Source organism: Neoarius graeffei, chromosome 8 (genome assembly GCF_027579695.1).
Source record: "Neoarius graeffei isolate fNeoGra1 chromosome 8, fNeoGra1.pri, whole genome shotgun sequence".
Taxonomy (NCBI): Eukaryota; Metazoa; Chordata; class Actinopteri; order Siluriformes; family Ariidae; genus Neoarius; species Neoarius graeffei.
In genome coordinates, this window is record NC_083576.1 from 2,295,328 (window position 1) to 2,312,814 (window position 17,487).

A 17,487-nucleotide genomic window follows, 5' to 3' on the forward strand; every position below is an offset into this window, starting at 1 on the left:
GGTATGAGTCGATCTGACACTAAAACAGACCTTCAGACACTTCTCTGTTCCAAAATACACATTCATAAACAAAATGTTCCCAAACAATGTCCAGCCGGACCTAAGGTCATTTCAAACTAAATTTTAACACAGAATAAGCTAAGAATCACTATTTCACTAAACTTACATATACCTACATATATCCTGATTTAACCTACTGATTCTGATTCATATTCTGATCATAATCTACATATAATAAATTTTGACCCAACACTTTGTTACTGTCCACCTCTGCAATCAGACCTGTGTGTACCAGTTTCGCCACACCAAGCAGATGTTTCTCTCACCCTGGCAGGGTTTATTTTGCAATAATGACTAAGTCACTGGACATTAACCCTTACATAACACGGTTAACATAAAAGCATACACTTCTGCATACACACTTCTGCACACACACTTCTGCACACACACTTCTGCACAGGTAATGTCATGTGTCTCTGTAACTCTAAATGATGCACTACTAAAAATAAGATATTATAATAAATAAAGTGTACATTAACTAGTGTACCCTTTTAACTTATACTGAATGTGCAATAAGTTGTGTGTGTGTATGTGTGTGTGTGTGTGTGTGTGTGTGTGTTGCTTTTTAAGGGCTTGTAACTAAAGATCTGATTATTTTCAAAATGGGAACTGAGAATAAGGTAGGAACTGATTTATTACTGAAGTTGTTTCTTCTGTTGCTGATGAATGTACCTTATAATATAAAATATCTTAATATAAAATGCACTTTTATGACCTAAAATGAACACAATACAGGTAGTCGTCGACTTACGACTGCGTTTGGCTGCGACTGACCGGTCGTAAACTGATCTGGTCGTAAGTCGGCCTATGTTAAATGAATGTAAGTATATTGTGATGTGTAATGATATTGTAATCATCTTAAAGTCTTATTTTATCAACATTTTCTTATTTCATTACCTTGGCTCATTATTTGGTTTAAGTCAAACACTGCATACTACACTGCGTACAGTACAATTCGTATGTGCAAAATAAAAAATACAAAATACAAGTGTGAAAAATAGAAAACATTTTAGTTTGAAACATACCAAAATCCAAATGTAAAACATAGCAAAATACAAAATTTAGTGACCGCTGGCATCACTGGTGCTTGGCTGTGGGTCGTCTACGTCATCATCAGCTGTTGCAGCGCTCGGGCTGGCGGGAGCATTTGCTCGTTTCATAAACCAGGAGCTGGGGCGGAAACTGTATGACGGAGTGAGGGAGCGCAAGAGAGACTGCGCATGTGCCGGGAGCTGGGGCGGAAACTGTTGTACGCAGCGAGAGGCGCTGCCAGGAGCTGGGGCGGAAACTGTTGTACGCAGCGAGAGGCGCTACCGGGAGCTGGGGCGGAAACTGTCGTACGCTCAGCTGGGAAACACTTGCCAGTCATAACCAGACGGTCGTAAAGTCAATCGGTCGTAAGTCGACGACTACCTGTAGTTGTTTATTAAAGCAATACACCACTCGAGGATGTGTCTTGCACTGATTTTGTCTCATGTCAAGGTATGAAGTGGAATAAAATCACCATACCTGTGATAAAATCACTGTAACACACACCCTTGAGCAGATTATTGCTTTTATAAAACATCAACAAAAACAATTTGGTAAATCCAGTGTTTAATAAATAATGTACATTAGTATGATTAATAATAATCATTATGAATAATTCTCCTGCTACAGGATGTAGTGTGTTGAACTGGATAGATATTCAATAAGTGGCCACGTGACATCCATGAGAACATTTAGAACGGATCCACGTGTTGTTGTTTTTTCCAGTTAATTTTAATGCACTTATCACTGTGGTCTCGATCATCCAGTGCTGACAACACAGCAACAGCAACAGCACTGACTATATTCAGTGGAAGGACGGGGAATTGGTGATTTACTCAATGTTTGAGGAATCAAATGTGCACATTAGGATTGTGTGAGATAATGATTTAATTGTTCCTACATGGTTTTAGATTAGATTAGATTAGATTAGATTAGATAAAACTTTATTGATCCCTTTGGGAGGGTTCCCTCAGGGACTGACAATGATGTCCAATGATGTTTACGCTGAGTTTACTATATTAATAATTGTCCAAGTTTGCAGTTACTATGAAAAGACTTGTTAAGATATCTTTTTAAACATATGTTATGAACTCATTGATCATGACCGTAACTGACTGTAGTTAAGTTTGCTGCACTTCACCAAATCACAGTTAATTTGGTAGCAGGTAAATTTAGGGGCATGGGTTCGACAGACATAGAGGTAGTAGTGCAGAGTGCTGACAAAAGTCAGGGGACATGTACTGTAAAACCTGTAACAGACAAGTCGTCATAAAAGATAGTAACTCTACAGAAATTTCAAATCACCTATAAAGGTTCCTCTGCAGGGTTGCAGGGTTCTACACAAACCTGGTGCCTCACTCATGTCTGAGTGGTTTACATATAAACCTAATGACACTCAATAACAGCACCATTCTGTGTGTGTGTTTTAGGTCATCAGGTGTAAAGCAGCTGTTGCGTGGGAACCTGGGAAGCCTCTGTCTGTTGAAGAAGTGGAAGTTGCTCCACCTAAAGACCATGAAGTCAGAATTAAGGTCTGTGTTTCTCCTCAGGACTAACAGGAGAGTGTTCCTTCTGTTCTGTAGAATCTTGGTTATAGCCTCGAGTTTTGAATGCAGCCACTGATTTAAGCTGTGTGTGTGTGTGTGTGTGTGTGTGTGTGTGTGCGCGCGCGTGTGTGTGTGTGTGTGCGCGTGTGTGTGTGTGTTGCATGTGGTTTTGCAGATAGCAGCAAGCGGTGTGTGTCACACAGACTGGACACTTCTGAATGATTGTGGGAAAGGAGTGAGGACTATACCATTTCCCCTCATTCTGGGTCATGAGGCTGCTGGTGTGGTGGAGAGTGTCGGCCCGGGGGTGACCACTGTGCAGCCAGGTACACTGCACACACACCCACTTAAGCCCGTATCTCACTGGACTGTGACAAATTGCGAATGTCATTCTCGAGAGAGTTTCAAAAGTGTCTTGAAACATTCGCGGGGCTTCTCAATTTCCTTGCACGAGTCGCAAAGTGTCGCTTCTTCGTCGCTGAAATTTTTAACATGTTCAAAAAATTCATGCGACAAAATTTCTCTCAAAATAACCACAAATGCATCGCTGGTGTTACAAAGCCGTCACGAACCCTTCTCAAGTCAGTGTCCGTGAGACAGGAAGTGCGAGTTCAGCCAGTTCTCACTGGGCTGCGACAGCCTGCAACTAGTTGGAGACACAACAATTCCGATAAAATATGTGGATATCAAATCAGTGTGATTCCAAGTGAAAATTGTCGCTAATTCGCATATTTTATCGCAATTGTTGTGTCTCCAACTAGTCGCAGGCTGTTGCAGCCCAGTGAGATACTGGCTTTACTTGTTGTCCATCGTAATCTGATGATAATATCCATTTTTCTCCTGTAATGGTAGGTTCTAAGACCAGTGTTGTAGTCGAGTCACTAAACCTCAAGTCCGAGTCCAGTCCCGAGTTCCCAGTGTTCAAGTCCGAAGTTCAAGTCATTACAGAATATTTCGAGTCGAGTCCAAGTTGAGTCCATAATTGATCTGAGTCGAGTCCGAGAACAAGACTCCAGCTGCACCATGTGATGGTGGCTGTTGCTGCCTTTATGTGAAAGCGTCTCTGCTACTGTGTTGGACTAACGTTACCGTGCAACTGCCCCATTTTAGTTAATAGGTTACAGATAAAAAGCTTGTTCATCGCTCAGCAAGCCCCGCCCACTATCAACAGGGCAAATAACATAAGAGAGGGTGAACACTCACTAGTTCATCACTCAGCAAGCCCCGCCCACTATCAACAGCGCAATGAACATCGTGTGTCACTTCCTTCTCTGGGTGGAGTCTTGCCAAATGGTGATTGAAGTTCGAGGTCGTCCCCGTCGTCTCCTCGATAGTTCTTCTACATTTGGAACACACAGCAGTGCATTTTTTCCCACTGCACGAGAAGTCTGTATAAGCAACGCGGACAATCCTAGGGGCGTCTCTCCAGGCATTTTAGTGCCATTAACGTTAGTTTGTTCCTGAACATGACGTATGAACAGGTGAATGTGCATTCTCTTGCACGAAATTAGTATAAAAATCAATGTGGATATAAATATCTTATGCCAAATTATTATGGCATGTTACAAAAAATAAAGAAAAAATCTGAGTCCTCGTCTCCAATTTACAAGTCCAAATGCAGTTAATGCACAAGTCTGAGTCATCAGTGCTCAAGTCCAAGTCAAGTCATGAGTCCTTAAAAGTAGGGCACGAGTCAGACTCAAGTACTACAAGCCTGTCTAAGACACCTAACCACTCTAATCATCTAGTCCCAGAACCCCATGTTGTGTTACAGGTGGGGTATTTATCAGTGATAGTGGTGGTAGCTGTATAGTCTGGTGTGTTCTTCTTCAGTTTCTTATGCTATCTCCTTCTAGTCCTGTTCTCTTCTTCCACTGTACGCATCCCACTAACAATGAGCCGCTGCCAGGTGTCACAGTCAGCAGATTCACTCTGCAGGTTCTCAGATCTTATATAGCACTTCTTTAGTGAAAGGTTCACCTGATCTTTATACCTTTTCTTCTGCCTACCTGCTGAACCTTGACCATGAGGCCCCTGACTGTTGGTCCTGGGGAGTCTGATGACATGACCTACCCAGCATAGCTGTACTAACTCCATTGACATTTAGTCCTGGGTGTGACTTTAAACTGCTACCAGTGGTAAGTCTCAGGTCCAGGAGGACTTGAGTACTGGGGAAAGTGGAGTTACCGCTTAATCACCATTGCTCCCAGGTCTGCTCTGACCCAGAGTGATAGCACCTGCCTGGGTTCCAGCTATGGGTTAAATAATACATCACCAATAAGGTGCTGGCAGCTGTGCACTTTTCAGTGCAGTGTGGCAGATGAACCCAACAGGGTCAATGGCACACCACCAGATGGCATGCGGAAGAGCCACTCAAATGGCCAATGGATGGCATCACTTGGCAAGTCAGTTGTCACTGCAGGGCAACTTCTATACCCATCAAGTCTGTGGCACATTTGTGCACCACTTGACATCAGGTCCAGAGGTCCAAAGAGACAACACAATGGGGACATGACATTGTTTGTCTTACCTTACTGTGCAAGGCACTTCGCTAGGAGAGAATAGTATATCAGAGCTCACAAGCCCAGGCATTCCATGGTGGCTCAGCCAGGCCATATGTGCCACCCCTGTGGACAGCTCTGTCACTCTGGTGTGGGCCTTTTGGCCCAGCTGCATTTCTGTGTGTCCTAATGAAGCAGTCATCATCACTAGCGATGGACAGCTGATGATGACTAACCCCATTTCCAGAAAAGTTGGGATATTTTCCAAAATGCAATAAAAACAAAAATCTGTGATTTGTTAATTCACGTCAACTTTTATTGAAGTAACAAAAGTCTCATCTCGTCTTCTTCCGCTTATCCGGGACCGGGTCGTGGAGGCAGCAGTCTAAGCATGGAAGCCCAAACTTCCCTTTCCCCAGACACCTCGGCCAGCTCCTCGGGAAGAACACCGAGGCGTTCCCAGGCCAGTCGAGAGACATAGTCCCTCCAGCGTGTCCTGGGTCTTCCCTGGGGCCTCCTCCCAGGGGGACATGCCTGGAACACCTCCCCAGGGAGGCATCCAGGAGGCATCCGAAAAAGATGCCCGAGCCACCTCAGCTGGTTCCTCTCGATGTGGAGGAGCAGCGGCTCTACTCCGAGCTCCTCCCGAGTGACTGTGCTTCTCACCCTATCTCTAAGGGAGCGCCCAGCCACCCTGCGAAGGAAACTCATTTCAGCCGCTTGTATCCGCGATCTTGTTCTTTCTGTCATTACCCAAAGCTCATGACCATAGGTGAGAGTCGGAACGTAGATCGACCGGTAAATTGAGAGCTTCGCCTTTTGGCTCAGCTCCTTCTTCACCACGACGGACCGGTAAAGCGACCGCATCACTGCGGAGGCTGCACCGATCCGCCTGTCGATCTCACGCTCCATCCTTCCCTCACTCGTGAACAAGATCCCGAGATACTTAAACTCCTCCACTTGAGGCAGGACTTCTCCACCAACCTGGAGAGGGCAAGCCACCCTTTTCCGGTCGAGAACCATGGCCTCGGACTTGGAGGTGCTGATTCTCATCCCAGCCGCTTCACACTCGACTGCAAACCGCCCCAGTGCATGCTGAAGGTCCTGGTTTGAAGAAGCCAACAGGACAACATCATCCGCAAAAAGCAGAGATGAAATCCTGTGGTTCCCAAACAGGATTCCTTCCGGCCCCTGGCTGCGCCTAGAAATTCTGTCCATAAAAATTATGAACAGAACCGGTGACAAAGGGCAGCCCTGCCGGAGTCCAACATGCACTGGGAACAGGTCTGACTTACTGCCGGCAATGCGAACCAGACTCCTGCTCCGTTCGTACAGGGACCGGACAGCCCTTAGCAAAGAGCCCCGAACCCCATACTCCCGAAGCACCCCCCACAGAATACCACGGGGGACATGGTCGAATGCCTTCTCCAGATCCACAAAGCACATGTGGACTGGTTGGGCAAACTCCCATGAACCCTCGAGCACCCTATGAAGGGTATAGAGCTGGTCCAGTGTTCCGCGACCAGGACGAAAACCGCATTGTTCCTCCTGGATCCGAGGTTCGACTATTGGTCGAATTCTCCTCTCCAGTACCCTGGAGTAAACTTTCCCTGGGAGGCTGAGAAGTGTGATTCCCCTATAATTGGAGCACACTCTCCGGTCCCCTTTCTTAAAAAGAGGGACCACCACCCCAGTCTGCCACTCCAGAGGCACTGTCCCCGACCGCCACGCGATGTCGCAGAGGCGTGTCAACCAAGACAGCCCCACAACATCCAGAGACTTGAGATACTCAGGGCGGATCTCATCCACCCCCGGTGCCTTGCCACCGAGGAGCTTGCAAACCACCTCAGTGACTTCGGCTTGGGTAATGGACGAGTCCACCTCTGAGTCATCAGCCTCAGTCTCCTCAGTGGAAGACATGACGGTGGGATTGAGGAGATCCTCAAAGCATTCCTTCCACCGCCCGACAATGTCCCCAGTCGAGGTCAACAGCTCCCCACCCGCACTGTAAACAGTGTTGGCAGAGTACTGCTTCCCCCTCCTGAGGCGCCGGACGGTTTGCCAGAATTTCTTCGAGGCCGACCGATAGTCCTTCTCCATGGCCTCCCCGAACTCCTCCCAGTTCCGAGTTTTTGCCTCCGCAACTGCCTGAGCTGCAGCACGCCTGGCCTGCCGATACCCGTCGGCTGCCTCAGGAGTCCCGGAGGTCAACATGGCCCGATAGGATTCCTTCTTCAGCTTGACAGCATCCCTTACTTCCGGTGTCCACCACCGGGTTCGGGGATTGCCGCCACGACAGGCACCGGAGACCTTGCGGCCACAGCTCCGAACAGCTGCGTCCACAATGGAGGTAGAGAACATGGTCCACTCAGACTCAATGTCCCCCGCCTCCCTCGGAAGCTGGGAAAAGCTCTCCCGGAGGTGGGAGTTAAAGACCTCCCCAACAGAGTGCTCGGCCAGACGTTCCCAGCAGACCCTCACCATACGTTTAGGCCTGCCAGGTCTGTCCAACTTCCTCCTCCGCCAGCGGATCCAACTCACCACCAGGTGGTGATCAGTTGACAGCTCAGCCCCTCTCTTCACCCGAGTGTCCAAGACATAGGGCCAGAGATCAGATGAAACGACTATAAAGTCGATCATCGACCTCCGACCTAAGGTGTCCTGGTGCCACGTGCACTTATGGACACCCCTATGCTCGAACATGGTGTTCGTTATGGACAAACCGTGACTAGCACAGAAGTCCAATAACAAAACACCACTCGGGTTCAGATCGGGGAGGCCGTTCCTCCCAACCACGCCCCTCCAGGTGACACTGTCGTCGCCCACGTGAGCATTGAAGTCCCCCAGTAGCACAATGGAGTCCCCAGTCTGAGCACCCCTCAGTACCTCTCCCAGGGACTCCAAGAAGGCCGGATACTCTATACTGCTATTTGGCCCGTAGGCACAAACAACAGCAAGAGCCCTCTCCCCAATCCGAAGGCGCAGAGAGGCGACCCTCTCGTTCACTGGGGTAAACTCCAACACATGGCGGCTGAGCTGGGGAGCTATAAGCAAGCCCACACCAGCCCGCCGCCGCTCACCACGGGCGACTCCAGAGAAGTGGAAAGTCCAGCCCCTCTCGAGGAGCTGGGTTCCAGAGCCCATGCTATGCGTGGAGGTGAGCCCGACTATCTCTAGCCGGTACCTCTCAACCTCCCGCACAAGCTCAGGCTCCTTCCCCCCCAGCGAAGTGACATTCCATGTCCCAACAGCCAGCCGCTGTGACCGGGGATCAGGTCGTCGAGGCCCCTGCCTTCGACTGCCACCCAATCCACATTGCACCAAACCCCTACTGCTACCTCTGTGGGTGGTGAACCTCTACAAAAGTAACAAAAGTACAAAGAAAATATTTTCAAAAGTTTTACTGATCAACTTAATTGTAATTTGTAAATATGAACAAAGTTAGAATTCAATGCCTGCAACACACTCAAAAAAAGTTGGGACAGAGAATCAGACATTTACTATTGTGTTACATCACCTTTCCTTTAATAACTCTTTTTAACTGTATGGGATCTGAGGATGCTAATTGTTGTACTTTTGCAATTGGAATTTTTGTCCATTTTTGCTTGATACAAGACTTCAGCTGCTCAACATTCCGTAGTCGCCGTTGTCAGATTCTCCTCTTCATGATGAACCGTACATTCTCAGTAGAAGACAGATCTGGACTGGCAGCAGACCAGTCAAGCACATGCACTCTGTGTCTACAAAGCCACACTGTTGTAGCCCATGCAAAATGTGGCCTGACATTGTCCTGCTCAAATAAGCATGGACTACCCGGGATATGTCTCTCTAAAATCCCAATATATCCCCCAATATATCAATGATACCTTCACACACATGTAACTCCCCCATGCTGCGGGCACTGACCCCCCCCCATACCATCACAGATGCTACCTTTGCACCCCTCTGATAACAAAATCAATGACAAAATCAATGGTTGTGTTCACCTTTGGCACTAAGAACTTGATGTCTGGTTTTCCCCAAAATGAGTTGAAATGTGACTCGTTTGACCACAGCACATGCTTCCACTGTCTTTTGGTCCATCTGAGATGAGTTCAGGCCCAGAGAAATCAGCAGTGTTTCTCTATAGAATTGATGAATGGCTTCCTCCTTGTGTAATACAGTTTCAGGTTGCATTTCTGGATGCAGCAGCAGACGGTGTTAAGTGATGACGGTTTTCCAAAGTCCTCCTGAGCCCATGTGGTTATATTTGTCACATTAGCATGACCCTTTCTCAGGCAGTGCCACCTGAGGGCTCAAAGGTCATGCACATTCAACAGTGGTTTCCGACCTCACCCTTTACGCACTGAGATGTCTCCAAATTCCCTGAATCTTTTCACAATATTATGGACTGTAGATTTTGAAAGACCTAAAATCTTGTGTTGAGAAATGTTCTTTTTGAATGTACAAGCAATTCTCTCATGAATTTTAGAACAAAGCAGTGAGCCACACCTCATTCTTGCTTGCAAACACTGAATCTTTGGTGCTGCTCCTTTTAAACCCAGTCATGCTATCATTTAACCTGTTTATTGTGGAATCTGGGGCGGCATGGGGGTGTGGTGGTTAGCGCTGTTGCCTCACAGCAAGAAGGTCCAGGTTCGAGCCCCGTGGCCAGCGAGGGCCTTTCTGTGTGGAGTTTGCATGTTCTCCCCGTGTCCGCGTGGGTTTCCTCCGGGTGCTCCGGTTTCCCCCACAGTCCAAAGACATGCAGGTTAGGTTAACTGGTGACTCTAAATTGAGCGTAGGTGTGAATGTGAGTGTGAATGGTTGTCTGTGTCTGTGTGTCAGCCCTGTGATGACCTGGCGACTTGTCCAGGGTGTACCCCGCCTTTCGCCCGTAGTCAGCTGGGATAGGCTCCAGCTTGCCTGCGACCCTGTAGACAGGATAAAGCGGCTACAGATGATGAGATTTTTGCTTTTATTGCATTTTGGAAAATATCCCCACTTTTCTGGAAATGGGGTTAATATTTGCGTGATTGTGGCCTCAGTGCTTCTGCAGTTGGTCTGGTAAGTATGCCAGTAAGAGGCACAAGATCACAGCAGGTGAGTCTCAGGATAAGCTTCAGACATCCAACATTATGTGGAAGCACTGAAGGTCCTCCAGACTTCCAGACCCCCAGCTGTAGAGGAGGGCTGGTATACAGACAGTGTGGGAAACAGCAACCTTGGTGTGTAGGTGGAGATTATTTTTCTGAAAGACCTGATTAATTTTGAATCTTCTTCTTCTTCCCTCCAGGAGATAATGTGATCCCTGTCCTCCTACCTTACTGTGATGAGTGTCAGTTCTGTCTGAGTCCAAAGACAAACTTGTGCACAAAGAACAGGTGAGGACTTTGTTTTTGTTGATTTTTTTTTAAATCCAATTAAAACCCCTGATCAACACAACTAAACTCTAGAAACTCCATCTTTATCACTGCAACATAATTATTTTCTGAACATATCATATACAACCCCGATTCCAAAAAAGTTGGGACAAAGTACAAATTGTAAATAAAAATGGAATGCAATAATTTACAAATCTCAAAAACTGATATTGTATTCACAATAGAACAAAGACAACATATCAAATGTTGAAAGTGAGACATTTTGAAATTTCATGCCAAATATTGGCTCATTTGAAATTTCATGACAGCAACACATCTCAAAAAAGTTGTGACAGGGGCAATAAGAGATTGGAAAAGTCAAAAGGTACGAAAAAGGAACAGCTGGAGGACCAAATTGCAACTCATTAGGTCAATTGGCAATAGGCCATTAACATGACTGGGTATAAAAAGAGCATCTTGGAGTGGCAGCGGCTCTCAGAAGTAAAGATGGGAAGAGGATCACCAATCCCCCTAATTCTGCGCCGACAAATAGTGGAGCAATATCAGAAAGGAGTTCGACAGTGTAAAATTGCAAAGAGTTTGAACATATCATCATCTACAGTGCATAATATCATCAAAAGATTCAGAGAATCTGGAAGAATCTCTGTGCGTAAGGGTCAAGGCTGGAAAACCATACTGGGTGCCCGTGATCTTCGGGCCCTTAGACGGCACTGCATCACATACAGGCATGCTTCTGTATTGGAAATCACAAAATGGGCTCAGGAATATTTCCAGAGAACATTATCTGTGAACACAATTCACCGTGCCATCCGCCGTTGCCAGCTAAAACTCTATAGTTCAAAGAAGAAGCCGTATCTAAACATGATCCAGAAGCGCAGACGTCTTCTCTGGGCCAAGGCTCATTTAAAATGGACTGTGGCCAAGTGGAAAACTGTTCTGTGATCAGACGAATCAAAATTTGAAGTTCTTCATGGAAATCAGGGACGCCGTGTCATTCGGACTAAAGAGGAGAAGGACGACCCAAGTTGTTATCAGCGCTCAGTTCAGAAGCCTGCATCTCTGATGGTATGGGGTTGCATTAGTGCGTGTGGCATGGGCAGCTTACACATCTGGAAAGACACCATCAATGCTGAAAGGTATATCCAGGTTCTAGAGCAACATATGCTCCCATCCAGACGACGTCTCTTTCAGGGAAGACCTTGCTTTTTCCAACATGACAATCCCAAACCACATACTGCATCAATTACAGCATCATGGCTGCGTAGAAGAAGGGTCCGGGTACTGAACTGGCCAGCCTGCAGTCCAGATCTTTCACCCATAGAAAACATTTGGCGCATCATAAAACGGAAGATATGACAAAAAAGACCTAAGACAGTTGAGCAACTAGAATCCTACATTAGCCAAGAATGGGTTAACATTCCTATCCCTAAACTTGAGCAACTTGTCTCCTCAGTCCCCAGACGTTTACAGACTGTTGTAAAGAGAAAAGGGGATGTCTCACAGTGGGAAACATGGCCTTGTCCCAACTTTTTTGAGATGTGTTGTTGTCATGAAATTTAAAATCACCTAATTTTTCTCTTGAAATGATACATTTTCTCAGTTTAAACATTTGATATGTCATCTATGTTCTATTCTGAATAAAATATGGAATTTTGAAACTTCCACATCATTGCATTCCGTTTTTATTTACAATTTGTACTTTGTCCCAACTTTTTTGGAATCGGGGTTGTAATATTTGAATATTTTAAATCTTGTTCCTGTCAAGGTTATTTTCTTCTAAATCTAGAAGAAAAATGCATTACAGCACAGTGAAATTCCATCCATAGCTGTGTTTCTGTAAAGCTGTGCTATGATAATGTATATTATTAAAATGAGTATATCAATAGAATTGAATTGAAGATATAATTTCAGGAATGAGTAGTGTATTGTATTTCTCCTCACTGCTCTCAGTTTTCTCACTGGAGGTTTAAATAGTGACCCTGACAATAAGATTACTCACTGATTATACTGATTTTTTTTTTTATCTCTCTAACTGTCTGTCTGTCTGTCTCTCTCAGTGAGAAGCTTCAGCAGTGTGTGCTAGCTGATGGTACGAGTCGTTTCACCTGTAAGGGTCAGCAGGTGTATCAGTTTTCTGGTGTGAGCACTTTCTCCGAATACACCGTTGTTCCTGAATACAACGTCGCTAAGATTCACCGAGACGCACCGCTGGATAAAGTGTGTCTCCTCGGCTGTGGGGTGGCTACAGGATACGGAGCAGCACTAAATTCGGCCAAAGTAAGTGTGTGTGTGTGTGTTTCAACAACGTTTAATAAGTAACCTGAGCATGCGATTAAATACTGTAGTTTGAGAATATTACATTTCTGATTAATCCGCTCAGCCACCTCACAGAGGACTTTAAACTCCTGAGTCATGGTGAGATACGTTCAATTTTTATGAACTCAGTGCTGTACTGACACACACTTTTTTTTTTTTAAATAAACTCCATGATATGGAGTTGCAGACTTAATTTTAACCCCCCACTGCTCTGTAAAGCAAGGTGACCCTCAGGGATCAGTTTTATTTACTATTTATATGGTGGCAATTTATAGGTGGGCCACCTCTGTCCATGAGCTTGTGGTCAGACAGCTCTATCCACAAACCTGTGGTCACCCGACTCTAACCATGAGCTTGTGGACAAACAGCTTTATTCCTGAATCCATGGTCTGACATAGCCTGGGCCCGCCCATCCTAAGTGTGATGCAACACGAGGACCTGTTGCGAACTTAGTCTGGCAAGGCAAGCTATCTACAGCTTTTCCAAGCTCCGGACTGTCCAGTTCAGTACCCGGACCCTTCTTCTACGCAGCCATGATGCTGTAATTGATGCAGTATGTGGTTTGGCATTGTCATGTTGGAAAATGCAAGGTCTTCCCTGAAAGAGACGTCGTCTGGATGGGAGCATATGTTGCTCTAGAACCTGGATATACCTTTCAGCATTGATGGTGTCTTTCCAGATGTGTAAGCTGCCCATGCCACATGCACTAATGCAACCCCATACCATCAGAGATGCAGGCTTCTGAACTGAGCGCTGATAACAACTCGGGTCGTCCTTCTCCTCTTTAGTCTGAATGACACGGCGTCCCTGATTTCCATAAAGAACTTCAAATTTTGATTCATCTGACCACAGAACAGTTTTTCACTTTGCCACAGTCCATTTTAAATGAGCCTTGGCCCAGAGAAGATGTCTGCGCTTCTGGATCATGTTTAGATACGGCTTCTTCTTTGAACTATCGAGTTTTAGCTGGCAACGGCGGATGGCACGGTGAATTGTGTTCACAGGTAATGTTCTCTGGAAATATTCCTGAGCCCATTTTGTGATTTCCAATACAGAAGCATGCCTGTATGTGATGCAGTGCCGTCTAAGGGCCCGAAGATCACGGGCACCCAGTATGGTTTTCCAGCCTTGACCCTTAGGCACAGAGATTCTTCCAGATTCTCTGAATCTTTTGATGATATTATGCACTGTAGATGATGATATGTTCAAACTCTTTGCAATTTTACACTGTCGAACTCCTTTCTGATATTGCTCCACTATTTGTCGGCGCAGAATTAGGGGGATTGGTGATCCTCTTCCCATCTTTACTTCTGAGAGCCGCTGCCACTCCAAGATGCTCTTTTTATACCCAGTCATGTTAATGACCTATTGCCAATTGACCTAATGAGTTGCAATTTGGTCCTCCAGCTGTTCCTTTTTTGTACCTTTAACTTTTCCAGCCTCTTATTGCCCCTGTCCCAACTTTTTTGAGATGTGTTGCCGTCATGAAATTTCAAATGAGCCAATATTTGGCATGAAATTTCAAAATGTCTCACTTTCGACATTTGATATGTTGTCTATGTTCTATTGTGAATACAATATCAGATTTTGGGATTTGTAAATTATTGCATTCCATTTTTATTTACAATTTGTACTTTGTCCCAACTTTTTTGGAATCGGGGTTGTATTTACTAAACCCTGTGGTTGTTCCTCCCCGCTTCTGTAGGTGGAGCATGGTTCTGTCTGTGCCGTGTTCGGTTTGGGAGCCATCGGTCTCGCCACGGTGATGGGCTGTAAAGCTGCCGGAGCCTCCAGGATCATCGGTGTCGACATCAATGCGGAGAAATGTGAAGTTGCCAAGAAGTTCGGTGTCACTGACTTTGTGAACCCTAACGATCACAGCAAACCCATTCAGGAGGTGCTGATGGAGATGACAAGTGGAGGAGTGGACTACAGCTTCGAGTGTGTGGGGAACGTCACACTTATGGTGGGTTTGAGGTTGATTCATGAGCCATCCGCTACAGACGTCAGCTGTACTATCAACTATAGACAGATGAGAATGTGCAGATTCAGACTCTGATGAAAATGTGTTTTATCTCAACTAGAGGGCAGCATTTGAGAGCTGCAATACTGCCTGGGGAACCTGTGTGATTGTGGGATGGACTGAAAACAACCTGATCTTGGTGTCCCCTAAGGACCTCTTATTGGGACGAACGCTTAAAGGATCCGTCTTGGGTGGTAAGAGACGAGCAATTTATCACGTAGATACTCACAGCTTCGTAACATCTATTCATATTAAACTTCTGGTTTAAAAATCTGAAGGCAAAATCCACAACAAAAAAATAACGAATATGGCTGAAAGTGCATTGGATGTATGGATATATCCATATTGTTTTTTTTTCTGTGTGTACTGAACAGGATGGAAGAGTGTGTGTAGTGTACCCAAACTGGTGGAGGACTACATGAACAGCCGAATCTTGCTGAATGAGTTTGTGACACACACGCTCCCTCTGAAGGAGATTAACCACGCCTTCGAACTCATGATCAACGGGAAAAGGTCTGAGTCACATAACCATAATACGACCAATAGAACTTATTTATTCAGTGGGATTAATTTTACTTCCTGCACAGCAAACTACACGTCAGATTCCCTTTGATTAGCTCGTTTCTAATCACCTAGTAATATTTTTATAAACAGTTATATTTACATCCCTTTACAGCTTACATTCTTTACGTTTTAGTTCAGTTTGACTGACTGAAAAGTTGTTTGCTGATTAAATGTGTTATAATTAAAATGAGCACAAAATGATGACAGGGCGGCACGGTGGTGTAGTGGTTAGCGCTGTCGCCTCACAGCAAGAAGGTCCTGGGTTCGAGCCCCGGGGCCGGCGAGGGCCTTTCTGTGTGGAGTTTGCATGTTCTCCCCGTGTCCGCGTGGGTTTCCTCCGGGTGCTCCGGTTTCCCCCACAGTCCAAAGACATGCAGGTTAGGTTAACTGGTGACTCTAAATTGACCGTAGGTGTGAGTGTGAATGGTTGTCTGTGTCTATGTGTCAGCCCTGTGATGACCTGGCGACTTGTCCAGGGTGTACCCCGCCTTTCACCCGTAGTCAGCTGGGATAGGCTCCAGCTTGCCTGCGACCCTGTAGAAGGATAAAGCGGCTAGAGATAATGAGATGAGATGAGACAAAATGATGACAATTTATAAAAAATGAAAGCTGAATATAAAGAAAAAAGTCACTTATCCAACTTATCACTGACTTTTTCTTTCTCAGTGTTCGGTCGGTGATAAAAATGTGAGCCGTGAACCTCGAATCTCAATTCTTTAACCATGAAGACATAAAATCAGTCACCATGACAACAGACTCATTACCCAGTGGGCCTCAGAGCTGCTGGTCCTTCTGTAAAGTTTAAAGGAAACACCGTGATGAAGATGGAAACTCAGGACAGAAGATGTGTCTGTGTGTTAATGCTGAAATAAAAATCAAACTTTTTGTTGAAATAAAAAACATGAAACTACAGTCTGAAATTAGAATAAATATGACTGCAATTACAATTATTTCCCTCTTATCTTTTTACAAGCAGATCTAAATCTCAGAGGACTGGGTGTTTAATTCTGGACATTTTAAGATTGTATTCTCACCTGTAAAGTTTTTTTTTTTAAGTTACTGGTGATCCAGCTCAAAAACAACTCTTCAAGTTGGGAGCCAATTTACTTTTAGTAGAAATGTCCGAACGGTTCAAAATTTGGTGCATGAACCAGAGCAGAACCCAATCCCTATTGTTGGAAAAGGGGTGTGTTCACCCTATGATAGATTGGTAACTTGCCCAGGGTGAACCCCGCCTCTCACCTGAAATCAGCTGGGATTGGCTCCAGCTTCTCTCACGACCCTGACAGATAAGCGAGATAGATAGTGGATAGAGTTTGCCTCGTACTATCCTTTAGTTAATGTCCTGACCTCCTGCCTGTTGCCTCACATCTGTCAGGGTGCAGCCACTTATGGACGTAAGTGCAGGAGAGAACGGGCACGTCGCCAACTGGAAACCAAATCAGCAAACAGAGGACGTAGTCAGATTTGGGTCGGTCAATGTGCAAACTCTATTTCAGAGATCAGGCAAGAAAGCAGAGTCAAAATAATCACAGGAAATAGGGTCAAGGTCCCAGGAGGTCAGCACTGGTAAATAAGGCTTGGTGTGATCAGGCACCAGGACACAGAATGATGCTTCACAACTGAGGAGAGTGTTTGCTGAGCTTATATAGAGGGCTGATTACTGAGGAAATGGGAACCAGGTGCACTTCCTAGTATTTGGGAGATGAGGGGTGCTGTGGTGTTTGGGAAATGTAGTCCAGAGCAACCATGTTTGGAGGCAGCTCTGAACTCAAGTTTTCGGTGGTTACTGAGAACGTCTGAAATTTACCTGCCAGTTTCTGCCATAACACATTTCCCCTGCAACTGCACCATCTCAGAGATAAATTTGTATCAAATATTTATTTTATTTAAAAAAAGCCTAAAATTATCCAGCAGGGCGGCACGGTGGTGTAGTGGTTAGCGCTGTCGCCTCACAGCAAGAAGGTCCTGGGTTCGAGCCCCGTGGCCGGCGAGGGCCTTTCTGTGTGGAGTTTGCATGTTCTCCCCGTGTCCGCGTGGGTTTCCTCCGGGTGCTCCGGTTTCCCCCACAGTCCAAAGACATG

At 45.6% G+C, this 17,487-nt stretch overlaps 1 protein-coding gene across 1 annotated transcript; it reads left to right on the forward strand.

Annotated features, from left to right (window-relative positions):
* Positions 1-662: 662 nt before the first annotated feature.
* On the forward strand, positions 663-16,256 carry LOC132890392 (alcohol dehydrogenase class-3-like). The gene is made up of 9 exons (XM_060927212.1): positions 663-680; positions 2,520-2,621; positions 2,812-2,962; positions 10,413-10,500; positions 12,558-12,777; positions 14,522-14,782; positions 14,901-15,033; positions 15,214-15,352; positions 16,070-16,256. The coding sequence occupies exons 1-9, from the start codon at positions 663-665 to the stop codon at positions 16,092-16,094; spliced, it is 1,137 nt and encodes a 378-aa protein (XP_060783195.1). The 3' UTR covers positions 16,095-16,256.
* Positions 16,257-17,487: the final 1,231 nt, after the last annotated feature.

What these genes read in the sequence shown, in the direction of transcription:
- LOC132890392 (XM_060927212.1), top strand. An exon ending in ACCATGAAGTCAGAATTAAG is followed by an intron (nt 2,622 to 2,811) that starts GTCTGTGTTTCT and finishes GTGGTTTTGCAG; the next exon opens with ATAGCAGCAAGCGGTGTGTG. An exon ending in CAGCACTAAATTCGGCCAAA is followed by an intron (nt 12,778 to 14,521) that starts GTAAGTGTGTGT and finishes CCGCTTCTGTAG; the next exon opens with GTGGAGCATGGTTCTGTCTG.